Source organism: Sus scrofa, chromosome 17, assembly GCF_054392235.1.
Source record: "Sus scrofa isolate SSC_HxYL_T2T_F1_AM1 chromosome 17, Sscrofa_HxYL_maternal_Yorkshire_Landrace_v2.0, whole genome shotgun sequence".
Classification (NCBI taxonomy): domain Eukaryota; kingdom Metazoa; phylum Chordata; class Mammalia; order Artiodactyla; family Suidae; genus Sus; species Sus scrofa.
In genome coordinates, this window is record NC_139399.1 from 11,939,283 (window position 1) to 11,952,804 (window position 13,522).

Sequence of the window (13,522 nt, forward strand, 5' to 3'; positions counted from 1 at the left end):
CTAAAGCACCAGCCCCGCCCTGGCCGCTCTCCGCCTGTTTATCAGGACCCACAAGTTGAAAGGAGAAACGTTCCAAACTGGAGGCAGGGACACCGGCCTCGGCGCCTCAAGAGTGCCCCAGCGCAACCCCGGGGGTGAGCCTCCTCAGTGCCTGGCAGCCGGGGGTCCCTGCCGCGCAGGAGGCTCCGGGGCTGCCCCTCCCTTCCCCTCCCCTCCCCCCGCCCCGCGCGCGTTTCCACGCCCCACGCGCCGTTGCCGCCGCCGCAAGTACCCTCGCCCCCAGCCCAGGCCGGTTCGCCCCAACCCAGGGGCCAAGAGGGAGGCGGAAGAGCCAAGGTGGGCACCTTCATTGCCCCCTCGGGCACCCCTGAGGTGCCCAGCGGCTAGGGTGCAAGGGCCCAGGGCGCAGCGGGGACTGCCCGGAGTGCCCCAACAGCCCGCCCGAGGGCGCAGCTGGCCGCACCGGGCAGGCGGCGGCGGGGGGCGGGCGGGACGCGCGGAGGCGGGGCGGAGGCTCCCGCCGCCGCCGCCTCCGCCTCCTCCTCCTCCTCTCTGTCCTCCTCCTCCTCCTGCTCCTCGCCCGCCGCCTCCTCGCCCTCCGCTCGCAGCCACCGCCTCCGCTGGGGTGAGGAGCCGGGAGTCCGCGGCGCCGGCTTGGGGCTGAGGGATGGGGAGTTAGCGCCACGGCGGCGGCAGTGGCCGCGGCGCAACCGGCCGCCGCCCCCGGGCTCGTCCCGCCGGGCACGCCGGGCGCGGCCAGCCCGCCCCAGAGCCAGGCCCGCGGGCGGCGGCGGCGGCGGCGGCGGAGCTGGGCAGGTGGATGCGGCTGGAAGATGGCGCCCTCGGGCCCGGGCAGTGTCAGGCGGCGGTGCCGGCGGGTGCTATACTGGATCCCGGTGGTGTTCATCAGTCTTCTGCTCGGCTGGTCCTACTACGCCTACGCCATACAGCTGTGCATAGGTGAGTGCGTCCCCGCGCCCGGAGGCCGGCACGACCCGTCGGCAGCCCCTCCGCCGCCCACCTCGACAGTCCCTGGACGCGGGGACCTGAGCGCACGGCGCCGCGCTTCCCATCGCCCCACCACCGGCCCCGAGCGCCCGGGCACCGCCAACTCGCCGCATCTCTGCCGGCGCCGCGGCTGAAAACAGCTTCGGGGCAGCAGCCTCCTTCCATTCGCACTACCCTCGCCTTGCTCTCACAACTCTGCCGTGACGGTGTCACCTCCACCCCAGCGCGCCCGCAGCCCAGCCATCCCCTGCGCCTTCCGCCTGCCACCGCAGCCACACCCCCTCCCTCGGCAGGACAGTAGCCGGGAGAGCCGTTGTGCCCGCCGCCCAGTCGCCGCGGTGGGAGTGTGGGGGCGGTGAGCCGGGGAGGCTGCGCTGGAGGCTAGAGGGCTCCGAGCTGGGCCCAGGATCCGAGCTGCGCCAGACTCGCGCGGGGGACAGTGGCCTCGTCCTCGGATGTCAGATCTGTCCCTTTCTGGTTGTCCTTAATCCACTTTTAAAGAAATTGTCATTGCACTCAGGGGCGTTTTTGCTGTCTTTATGATTTGAGAATTGCCAGTTGGAGACTTTCTGGTTGGGGGGGTGCGTAGGGTGAGCTACTAGAAAGTATTTTCGAAGATATATGCAATACGCAAGGCCACGGTTTAGATGTTAGAACAATAGATGGGAAAAAAAGAGATGACCCTCCGATGTTTTTCTTGCAGAGAGCCAAGTGGCTCAAGTCCAAGTTTTCGGTTCCTGAATTGGTGGAGAGGGTACTTTTTTAGTGCTGAAGATTAGAAGAAAACAAAAAGTCAATTATGCGCAATTAGGGGATACAATTAGGTTCCTACATGTAAGCAGGCTTCTACCTTAGAGGTTTTATGAAAGCTGATCAGTATTATCTGAAAAGGTGCTAAACCAGAGCATGACCTCTCTGCCAGTGACTTGTGAATGCTTTTTGTGTTTTGTGTTTTTTGCCCTGTGGAGCACTAGCATCTGGTGAGAGGAGGAGAAAGATTAAGTAGTGGCCTGTTTAGTGGAACCTTCTCAACTTCAGAATTTTGTAAACTGCCAGATTCTGACATAGAATCTTCTCTGAAGCCATCTTACCTCAAAATGTTGCCCCTTGTGAGAAATAGTAGGTGTCAGAAGAATACACCACAATAGTACATAACTTTTAAGAGACCTGAAACTAATTTCCCATTTCACATACTTTTAAAATTTGATGTTATTACTTTGTTTTTTGAGTTTAGAAACAGCATTTCAGTACCAAAAAAAGTGAGTCTAATTAAAAAAAAAAAAGGATTGGGTACTGAAGTTATCAAGGCAGCAGCAACTGAGTATGTAATATTCAAGTTATCTAAAACGTATAGGAAGAAAGTTTTCAGAAACATTTAATTTTTGTATTAATTGTTAATGCTTAAAACAGCTTGCCTTGTTGAAGTATATGGTATATGTTACATAACTATTAAAAACCTTGGTTGTATTTCATTCTTTCACCCTCTTAGAGCAGTGAGCAGCTTCCATTAATGTAACTGATGCAGAAGACAGGAAGTCTGGGAAGGCCTCAATTTATCAAAATAGGCAACATATTTGCCAATGTTATCACATTAAGCTAATAAGCTTAGCCTGATCCACAATCTCATGCCCAGCCAGGAAGAAACATGAAGGCAGGGAGAGCTTTTCTTCTCTTACAATTACCTCTGCCTCAGCTGGGTTTCTCCATGGAGAGCTTGCTCTATTGGATAGACAGGTCATGGGGGACGAATTAAATGGAAAATCGCTGTTCTCTAAGTTTAAGATAAACCTAAACTATCCATGAAATCCGCATCACTCTTTTAGTAAGTGAAAATGTGACTGAGAGGGGGAATGCCTTTTTTTAAACTATGTAATTGACATGGCCTATTATTGATACTTTCCCTTGTGATCAAAAGTGAAGTTTCCTTTGTTGTGACTGCCTCCCTAGCCTGCTACAGTGACTGTCAGGTTGAAAGCAGTAGATCAATAGTCTTGAATAAACAAAGATTCAGAGGTAATATCTCTGAAGTTGTCAGAAAGTAGTTTTTATATTAAAGCTAGAGAAACAGATTCATGTGTGTGTGATATGTCTTTTTAGGGCCGCACCTGTGGCATATGGAGGTTCCCAGGCTAGGAGCCGAATCGGAGCTGTAGCCACTGGCCTATGCCACAGCCACACCAGATCTGAGCTGTGTCTGCAACCTACACTACAGCTTATGGTAACGCCAGATCTTTAACCCACTGAGCGAGGCCAGAGATTGAACCTGCATCCTCATAGATACTAGTCAGATTCCTATCCACTGAGTCATGACAGAAACTCCAAAATTTTTTTTTAGTGATTTTTATTTTTTCCATTATAGCTGGTTTACAGTGTTCTGTCAGTTTTCTACTGCACAGCAAAGTGACCCAGTCACATATATATATACATAAATATGTATTCTTTTTCTCACATTATCCTCCATCATCCTCCATCACTAATGACTAGATATAGTTTCCAGGGCAATACAGCAAGATCTCATTGCTTATCCATTCCAGATGCAATAGTTTGCATCTATTAACCTCAGGCTCCCAGTCCATCCTACTCCCTCCCCCTGCCCCCCCCCCCGCCCCGGCAACTACAAGTCTATCTTCCAAGTCCATGCATTTCTTTTCTGTGGAAAGGTTCATTTGTGCTGTACATTAGATTCCCGATATAAGTGATGTCATATGGTATTTATCTTTCTCTTTCTGACTTACTTCACTTAGTATGAAAGTCTCTAGTTCTATCCATGTTGTTGCAAATGGCATTATTTTCTTTTTTATGGCTGAGTGGTATTCCATTGTGTATATATACCATATTTTCTTAATCCATTCATCTGTGGATGGCCATTTAGGTTGTTTCCATATCTTGGCTATTGTGAATAGTGCTGCAATGAACATACAGGTGCATGTCTTTTTCAAGGAAAGTTTTGTCTGGAAATGTGTCCAAGAGTGGGATTGCTGGGTCATATATAGAAACAAATTGTAAGTAACCATACGAAAGGCAGGTCCTAGAGTCTAGAAGGCAGAGCAAATTGAAAATGATCTTGAATCTAGAAATTATGGCAATTGGGGAGTAGTAAACTCAAAAAGCTCAGGTAGCCTTGGTTAGGTGGGAAGGAAATGAGGGCGACTACTGTGGCAGGCACACAAAACCAGGCTCTTCTCCTTTTCACAAGCAAAGCAAGTGGGAATGCCAACCTTCTCTACCCACCCACCCTACCTATCAGCATCATTCACTTCTTAGACTCCCCAGCCCCTTGTGGAAGTTGCTATTTATGATCAGATTTTCCAGATTTCAACTATAAAACATTGGCCAGGGGTGGGACCAGAGGGTGAGGGATGGGGGCTGGGAACTGGAGTAGTAACAAACAGAATAGTAAAACAGGGCAGCTTACCCTGGCCTTTTTTCTGCATTTGCTGTCAGCTGGAGATGACCCTGAATGTAAATTACTCTGTGCCCTTTGCTGAATTAACTGCAATTTAGGAGTAGTGCTTACCCTGGTATCCTTGGAAACTGGAGATAATGATTCTTATTACAGTTTGTTTCTATATTTAACAACATGAGTGTGTGTGGCTCTCTAGGCACTTTTTCAATTAGCATAATGTTTGCTTAGTGTTTGTATTTTGGAAAAATAAACTCATCTCTCTTTGGGGGATGAAACTATATGTGATGTACATATATTGTATGAGAGTCAAGTATTTGGGGTGTTTCTATTCTACTAAACAAGAGAAAATCGATCTGCTAATAGTTGATCATTCAGAACATGTATATCTCGTTTATCGACTCCTGGGCTCTTCTATTCCTATTATTTCTCCCTTCCTTTCTTCCCTCTCCCTTCTCCTACTCTCTCCACTCCAGCTTTTTTTGTGTCTTCTGTCTTGATCCCTTTAATTTCTTAGCTCATTTTTCCTAAAGTAAGACAAATTCAAAGGACAAAATTTCGAAGGTAGTATTTTAGGATACAGAATAGAGGGAGAAAGGGTAGTTTGCAGCCTCAGGTGTCCTTGGTTCAGTGGGCATCCTAAATATGGTTTTTATGTTTTACAGGTCCATTATGGCAGTCATTGTGTTAACTTTGTTGAATAAGGAACTGCAGTTTTCCCTTTTAAGTGCTAACATTTAAAATTGTTGTAACTCTTTTTCTACCTTTTTATTTGATTTTTTTAAATTTTAAAGTTATGGAAGAGTTTCAAGTGTAGTACGAGAGACCTACACATACCCTTGTTTAATCAGTTTGGTTTCTGCTTTTCTAAAGTGTATTCCTTCCCTGCCCTCACTTTAAGCAGGTGCTGTGAAACATTTATGATTATGTTATGTGCTCTTGCGACTTGAGGTTTGCTTGTGGATTTACTGAAGTCATTTCAAGTAATCATGATAATTGAAAAGTTTCAAAACCATCGGGGCCAACTTGCTCTGGAATTTGTAGATGAAGGTGTTAAATGTTCAAGAGTTGCCATAAGTTGTGTGTCCTTTCTCCAGATTAACCAGTGTGATCTCAGCTGCATTGGTACAAATGTTAAACTGTCTCCCTTTCCTTGCAGACCCCTTATTAAATCTCTCTAGCCCAGTGAAGCCCTTTAGCAAGTCCTTTAAACTTTTTCGTTGCTTAAATAAGAGTTAACAGAGCTCTGAAAATAAGCTAACAGCCTTTACACAATGGTTTCAGAATTTTGAAGGGGTTTATAGTTTGGGCCAGATAGTTACAGTTACCTAACACTGCTGTTGTAGCATAAGAGAAACTTTAGATAATACTTTAACAAACGGCTATGACTATGTTCCAATAAAGCTTTACTTTTAAAAACAGACTTGACCCTTAGGCAGTATATTTCTGACCCTGGAGTGTGTTAGAAGTTAGACCATTAGAATATGCTTTTGCAGTTTATTAATAAACATCTCTCAGAAATGATTACAACCTCTTATATTCCACAGTGGTAATTGAAAGATGTTCACAAATTCCAAGAATCAGTCTACATACTTAGGGATCAGTTTGGGAGATTCACAATTATGTTTTCCTTCTTTTAAAGATATCTTTATGGATAAAATATGTAAAACTTCCTATTGGATTCTGTTACAGCATGATCTACCATTAAGTCAAGACCGTTGAATGTTCAAGGATAGAGACTGACTGGAGCGCTAAGGTGTTTTCTATCATGGAATGAACTTGAGCCCACAGAGAAGGAACTGGGTTCTTGTTTTGGTTTTTGTTCTTGTTTTCTGGCCACTCCTGTGGCATGTAGAAGTTCCCTGGCCAGGATTTGAACCCACTCCACAGCAGTGACCCCAGGCACTGAAGTGACAATGCCAGATCCTTAACCCACTACACCGCAGAACTCCGATGTTCTTGTTATTAGTAAGCTGTCATTTTAAAAAATTACGCAGGATATTACAGCTCTAATAGGAGAAAGTTTAGACAGATGACCTTGGGATTATATATGTTACCATCTGTAATTATGAAAATAGTGTTAAATGACATAGAAAGCATATCCACAGAAAACCGATGTTTACAAAATATCTAATACCTAAATACTTAGGAATTATTTCTTGTTGACAGTAATGTTACAAAATGTATTTGTTCTCTGACTTTTCTTGATACTATCAGATATCTTAAAGATTTAAAATTGTCTGAATAGAGGGATAAAAACTCAACATTTCTTCAACTCTAAAATGCAAATATACAGAATATGATAATGCTCCAAATTCTTATTCTGTGCACCATTTGACTTTACTATAAATGGTCAATGGGAAAGGAGAAAAAAATAACTCTGCTTAATAGCTTTCTGGGTTCCATTTAGTGTGTCAGAAGACTTTTTAATTGATATATTGGACAGTGCAGCATTACTGTTTGCTATGAAATCCTGTTAGAGATAACATATACAGAGTAATTACTACTGCACTTAGCATGCAGAGGGTCTTGATAGAAGTTGAATGAATTGATGTCTGATTTTTATGAAAACATGCATTGTGTAATATAAATAGGGAAGAGAATAGGTTGTAGAAAGTTAGAACTCAATTTAAACTGAAGTTTGTTAAAAAAAAAAAAAAAGTTTGCTTTCAAATGCTTACTGAGAATGCTGTCCTTGCCATTAAATGCTTGCTCAAGTGTTTCCACTAATTAAGCAGAAGCTGAAGGGATCGTTTCCTAAGTCAAGATAATTGTCTCTAGAGAAGGTGCATTTTCACAAAGTTAGAAAGAGGCCAGCTTCAGAAGGGTTTGGTCAGGATTCATTCAAAAGCATTTTTTGAACCCTTGTTATGTGCCAGGCACTTTCCTCCCACAGAGATGATTTCGAGGCGAACTGAATAGAGATCTTTTCCTACTAGCTAAGGGGAAAAAATGCCTTTGGAGAAACAAAACAAAACTGAAGCTTTCTGTCTGGCTTGGGCATGAGGAGAAGGGTTGTTACTTTGAAAATATGTCCTCCACAGCACAGGGGCAGGAGAGTAGAAATGAAAAACAAAACACCCTACTCTTCAGAGCCTGTGAATTTGTTGCTGAACCAATGCTAAGGAATAATCAATACAGTAGGTAAAGAGAGCTGATGGACAGCACTCCAGTAGTAATGACTGTATCATCAGTCTTGTCACACCTCAGTATCTCAGAGCAGGGTTGTGACCAGTAGTTTTCATCCCTGCTATGAACTCCATGGCTGTTTCAGCATCCTCATTTCTTTCCTGATGCTTGGACAACGTTTACTCTGCTCCCAGCTCAGAGCCTGTGACTTGGTGAGTGAATGTGAGGAGGCAGAGAAATTCCTGAATACAACTCATTGAATCCATGGGAAGCCTGGAGAACCGAGCTGAGATGAGCAGAAGCCAGAGAAGGTGGGTGAAGTGGACCTCACATCCTACCAGAGTGGCCATTCGAAGGAGCTGCCCCCCCCCCCCCAGTGGCTGGCCATCCTCGAGCACCAGCTGGCTCTCCTTGAGCACTAGTGCCACCACTGCTCCCTGTGACTCCAAAGATGGTTCCAGAGCATCAGCTGGCTAAGCTGTTGTGCCCATGCCCCAGGCAACAGGGCTTAGCAAGAGCAGGTGTTTGATCTCTTTGGCTTCCGTGTTGGGAAGAAGTGCCAGGAAGACAAAAAATAAGCAAGACAAATATTCCAGAGATTAGTATGGATGAGAAATTCTCAGTGAATGATTCTCAGTGGTTTTCATTTGTTTCATTTGTTTTTCTTTTTCACCTTGATGGAAATTTTGTGGTTTTTCTTCTCAGAAAAAGGGAGCCATGACTTACATATTATACTGCTGATTTCATTCATTTTGACAGTTATATCACATCTCTCAGCCTTCTTTTCTCTAGGAAGTGGTGAGTTCATGAGTCCCCTGAGACTCCAACACTGTGTGGCAACTGGAGAAACACTATCTCATCTTACCTGCAAAATGATAGATTAGCCATCATCTATGAATGTTCTCTGTTGGGAAAACAGTTTTGCAAAGATCATTTAGAAAGATAGTCTTAATAGTATGTGGCATTCTGTGATTTTTATATTACCTTGTGGATATAGTACAGAAAATTAGTAATAAAACTATAACATAATTGGCTTAATTTCTTTAATGGTCTGTTAAAATTGTTGAAATATTTTCTCTCAGATTCTTTTAAGGGTAGTTTTATGATATCATGATTGTTACCTCAGTCAAATGCTGAGAATGGAAAAGGGTGGAATTCGCAGGGCATGGGGTGGGGTGAAGGCAGCAGGGAAGATGTAGATGACCTGATTTCTTAGCAGGCATATGTTAGCACTAAAGTCACCGGCCAGGATTGCTTGCAATTTTTCCTTTCAAAATTAAATCCCGTTTTGAAAGAGTCATGTGGCATTTTTCCTAATTTGACTTTTCATCTGACTATGATTTTAAGTTCAGTTATAAATATTAGTGCCAGGAATGTTTTGAACAAGCCATTTTCATTTGGGAGACCTCAGAGCAAAAATATCTACTGCATTTATCGTCTTCGTGCATCTCTGCACTCTAAAATGCATACTTGATGTAGTTCATTTTAGATATGTTGTTGATTACATTTTTAAATGCAGATGACAGAGGAGTGCTTTTATAGATGACTGAGCTTTATTTCTTTGCCAGTACTTCTCCATGGAATCCTGAGAGTTTTCCTCATGTGAAGTGTCAATTAAGCTTTCCTGCTGTACTTAAAGTATTTTGACCTCTTTGGATTTATTCACTAGCCTTGCCACCCTAGAGGAACAGAATGGTCCAGATCAGTATATCAATAAAATAAACACCAAGAAATAGTCAAAAAAATCTTTTTCTCTACATCCTTTAAAACCAAATATTCAAAGGGTATGATAATTTCAAGGTAGTTTGTTTATCTTCATGGTCGTCGTATAATAGATAAAATCCTTGTAAAAAGCAGTTGATGTATTTCTAAGAGCTTTGTAGATTTACTCATTTATAATTCGATGAAATTTGGCAGACCAGAATGCTTTGAGAATGTCATGCTTATCCATTTTCTTGTATATGGGTAAAATTAAATTTCTGCCTCTGTTTATTGCATTATGTATGGGGAAAAAAGAATCATCACTGTATTTGAATTAGTATGTTTAGAATGAGGTGACTTGCACTGTAAACCAGCTATAATGGAAAAAATAAAAATCATTAAAAAAAAATGAGGTGACTTAAAACCCAGACTAGGTTGTGTCCCTGATGGTTCTGAGGGCCCAAAGGTGATCACAAGAGGGGGGTAGTGGCCGAATCTGAGGTTTGGCTTTTCACCAGATTGGAAGGGGATGTGAGAGATGGTGCAACTTAAAGTGCAACCTTGGTAACGTCCATATAGTTCACATTAGAAATACTGTAGTGGGAAAAAGTACCTGCTCTAAGACAACTGATGTTGAGCCATAACCACAGACATCTGATACCATTTACAGAGTGAGCAAAAGATTTAAATTTTATGAGCTTCAAACTGAAAGTCCTAAGCCTGCCCTGAATTTCAGGGGCTAATTTGTGATCAGGTTTATTACTCAGTGGGCAACTCCATGTGACATGTTTTAGGAAGAAAGACAGTAAGGATTTATGTGCTTAACTATGACTAGTGATTATCCAGGGCATCTCCGGGGGGGGGGGGGGTCCATTAATGCAGAAAGACGAAGAGCAGAGACCAGCTGGACTTAATCAAGGTTTTTAATTATAGCATATTTGTAATGAAATGCAGCTTATTCCAGGACTAGGACATACTAAAAACAGATATGCAGAACTGAGCGCTGTCTGTCACTTGGAGGGGGTGGAGAGTAGTGATTCATTATAGCCCCCCATAAACTTGCATTTTAGCAAAGAACTTTAAAATCCAAGAACTTAATGCATTTCAGCCATCCATAATTTATTGAATCCCCTTTCAATTTATTCACTCATTCAGAAATACTTGTTAATGGCTCCTACAGTTTACATTCTAGCTGGGGGAGGGGGAGAACATAAGAGACAGAGTAGCTTATATAATATGTTCAAGGGTTGTAAGTATCATGCCAAAAAAAGCAAAGTGAAGAGCAGGAAGGATTGCAAGTGCTGTGAAATTTTAAAAATTTAAATTTTTAATCTAAAAAAATTCTTTTGATCACCATAATAAGTCTAGTTATCATCTGCCACCATACCTACAAGATATTACATAACTATTGACTGTATTCTTCATAGTGAACATGTCAAACTTGTGACTCATTTATTTTGTAACTGGAAGTTTGTGCCTCTTAATCTCTCTCACCTATTTCTCCCTTCCCCCTACCACCCTCCCCTCTGGAAACCACCTCTTTGTTCTCTGTATCTGTGACTGTTTCTGTTTAGTTATGTTGTTGATTTGTTTTGTTTTTTAAGATTCTACAAATAAGTGAACTCATACAGCATTTGTTGTTCTTTGACTTATTTCACTAAGTATAATGCCCTCTAGGTCCATTCACGTTGTTGCGAGTGCCAAGATTTCATTCTTTATTATGGCTGAGCTATATTCCATTGTGTATGTGAACTTAAAAATATGCACAACTTAAAAGTTGAGAGTTAGGAGTTCCTGTTGTGGTTCAGTAGGTTAAGGGATCTGACGTTGTCTCTCTGAGAATGCAAGTTTGATGCCTTGCCTTGCCCTTTGGGTTAAAGGATCAGGTGGTACCAAGAGCTGTGGTGTAGGTCACAGCTATAGCTGGGATCTGGCATTGCTGTGATGTAGTCCTGCAACTGCAGCTCCAATTCAACCTCTAGCCTGGGAACTTCCATATGCCACAAATGCGGCCCTAAAAAGAAAAAAAATAAAGTGTGGCAAAATGAGGACTATAGCCCGGGAGGCAGCATTTCAGAAGGCTCTGAAATACCACTCCCAAAAGGCAGGGGGAAATTTCAGAATATATGTGATTTTGGTGAAGGGGGAGGTACATGCAACCATGCACACATTTTGCAGAAGGTTGCTGCCAGCCTCTTGAAGGTTACTGCTGGTCACGAGGAGCAGATATCACCATGAAGGATTTTAGTGCTGTTCTAGATACAATGAGAAGACCTGTTCTGGCCATTTCCCAGAGCGCAGAGGGCCTCACTCCTGATCACCCTGAGCTGTTTTAGGAGGTGTTGAGGGTCTGCAGCTGCAGTGGCTCATGATTCAACCTGTGTAGAAGCAGATGGCAAGTGCCAATCTCTAGTTCATGTATTTATATGTGACATCTTTACTCACACTGTGTGTGGTGGGATGGTCATGGAATTTAAGCAGTGACCTGAAGATGCTGAGGGATTTAACTGTGCCGACGCTGGGAAGAAATGCGTCTCGGGCGGAGGGGACAGTTGCGGAGGTCCTGCGGCAGGGGTGAGGAGTGTTCGAGCATGTTAGAGGAAGAACAAGGTCACTTTGGCTGGAGGGATGTGAGCAAGGGGAAGGGAAGTAGGTGATAAAGTCAGAGAGATATGGGAAAGGTACAGGTTATGGGACCTCATGGGCCGTTGTGAGGGTTTTGGGTTTACTCGGGGGTGAAACGGGGGTCCTCGGCAGGACACAAGTAACACAGTGACACTTCAGCCTAAAAAGATCATTCTGGCTGCTGTGTACTCTAGGTTGCTTCATCAGTTTTGGGTGAGAGAAGATGGTGGGGCAGACTGTGGCAGGGGAAGGGGAGAGGGTGAGAAAGGGCCAGCTTCTGCAAGTATTTTTAGAGAAAAGACATTCGTCATCTGTGAAAGAAATGAAGGAGCCAAATGACTCTGACATTTTGGCCTGAACAACCAGAAAGATGGTGATCAGCTGAGATGCACAAGATGTGGGTGGAACGGGGCTGGGTGGAGGAGGGTGGCCTTAGATCAGCCACGTGCTATGTGGATGTTGAAAGAGACGCTGAGCAAGCATTGAGTTAGACATTTGGGAGTCTGGACTGGAGTATAATTTGGAGAGGCTTCAGCATTTAAATAGAGTTGAAGACTTAACACTGGATACATTTGTTCCATCAAGGGAGTGAGTGTTCATTGAGCAGAGACAAGGCCCAAAGATGAGCAGCATCGGGAGTTCAGGAGACTGAGAAGGGGCAACTAGTGAGGTGGAGGGAAACTAGGAGAGTGGGTGATCCTGGGAAGGAAAAGGCATCAAAGATATTGACCAGGATGGTCCTATGTCAAGTGAAATAAGGACTGCGAGTTTAATGTGGTGAGATTGAACTCATTTCATCATTATTACTGACTGCACTCTGAAGACCCTGAATTTAATTCAAAATGTTTACCATGTTGAAATACATATACCGGTGTGAGTTGCTGGGGTGTCTGAATTCATTTAATCCAAATTAAAAAGACTTTATTCTATTAAGCAAGCTGAACTTTTTTATCATCTGAAGATAACCTATAGAAAATTTCGTGAGAGCACTATCCCTGTCTGGTTACCATTGTAGCCCTCGTGTAGGACACAGAGTAGCACTCATGATGCTTTTCTTAAATGAATGAATACCAGCTGAACTCGTTTAATTGAGCCTTTTGTGAGCAGAGTAGACATTTCAAGCATCAAAGAACCTGAATCCTTTATGAGAGAATTACCTGCTTTAGCTTTTTATTTGATCACGCAGACATTCATGAATGAGTTTGTAATATTTTTACTTTACAGTTTCAAGTTATTGTGGGCTAAGCCTCCCCCCACCCCCGACCAAATTCATATGTGGAAATACCAACCCAAGAACCTTAACATGGCTCTGTATTTGGAGACAGGGCCTTAAAGACATAATTAAGTTAAAATTAAGTCATTAGAATGAGTCCTAATACCATATGATTGGAGAAAACTTGGGCACAGACACATGAATGAGAAAGGCCATGTGAGGACGTACAGAGAAGGTGGCTAAATCTTTTTTCTTTTTAGGACCGAACCTGCAGTATATGGAAGTTCCAGGCTAGGGATCAATTCAGAGCCACAGCTGCTGGCCTGCACCACAGCCACAGCAACATAGGATCTGAGCTGCCTCTATAACCTGCACTACAGCTCACAGCAATGCTGCATCCTTGACCCACCAAGTGAGGCCGGGGATTGAACCCACTCCTCATG

The 13,522-nt window shown here is 43.7% G+C and overlaps 1 protein-coding gene across 1 annotated transcript in view; it reads left to right on the plus strand.

The window, feature by feature from the left end:
• The first annotated feature begins 554 nt into the window (after positions 1-554).
• ZDHHC2 (zinc finger DHHC-type palmitoyltransferase 2) overlaps positions 555-13,522 on the plus strand; it is a 72,763-nt gene continuing 59,795 nt past the window's right edge. Inside the window, exon 1 of the mRNA XM_013984983.3 lies at positions 555-960. Within this exon, the coding sequence (XP_013840437.2) occupies positions 834-960 (127 nt within the window). The 5' untranslated portion in view covers positions 555-833. The remainder of the gene's footprint in view (positions 961-13,522) is intronic.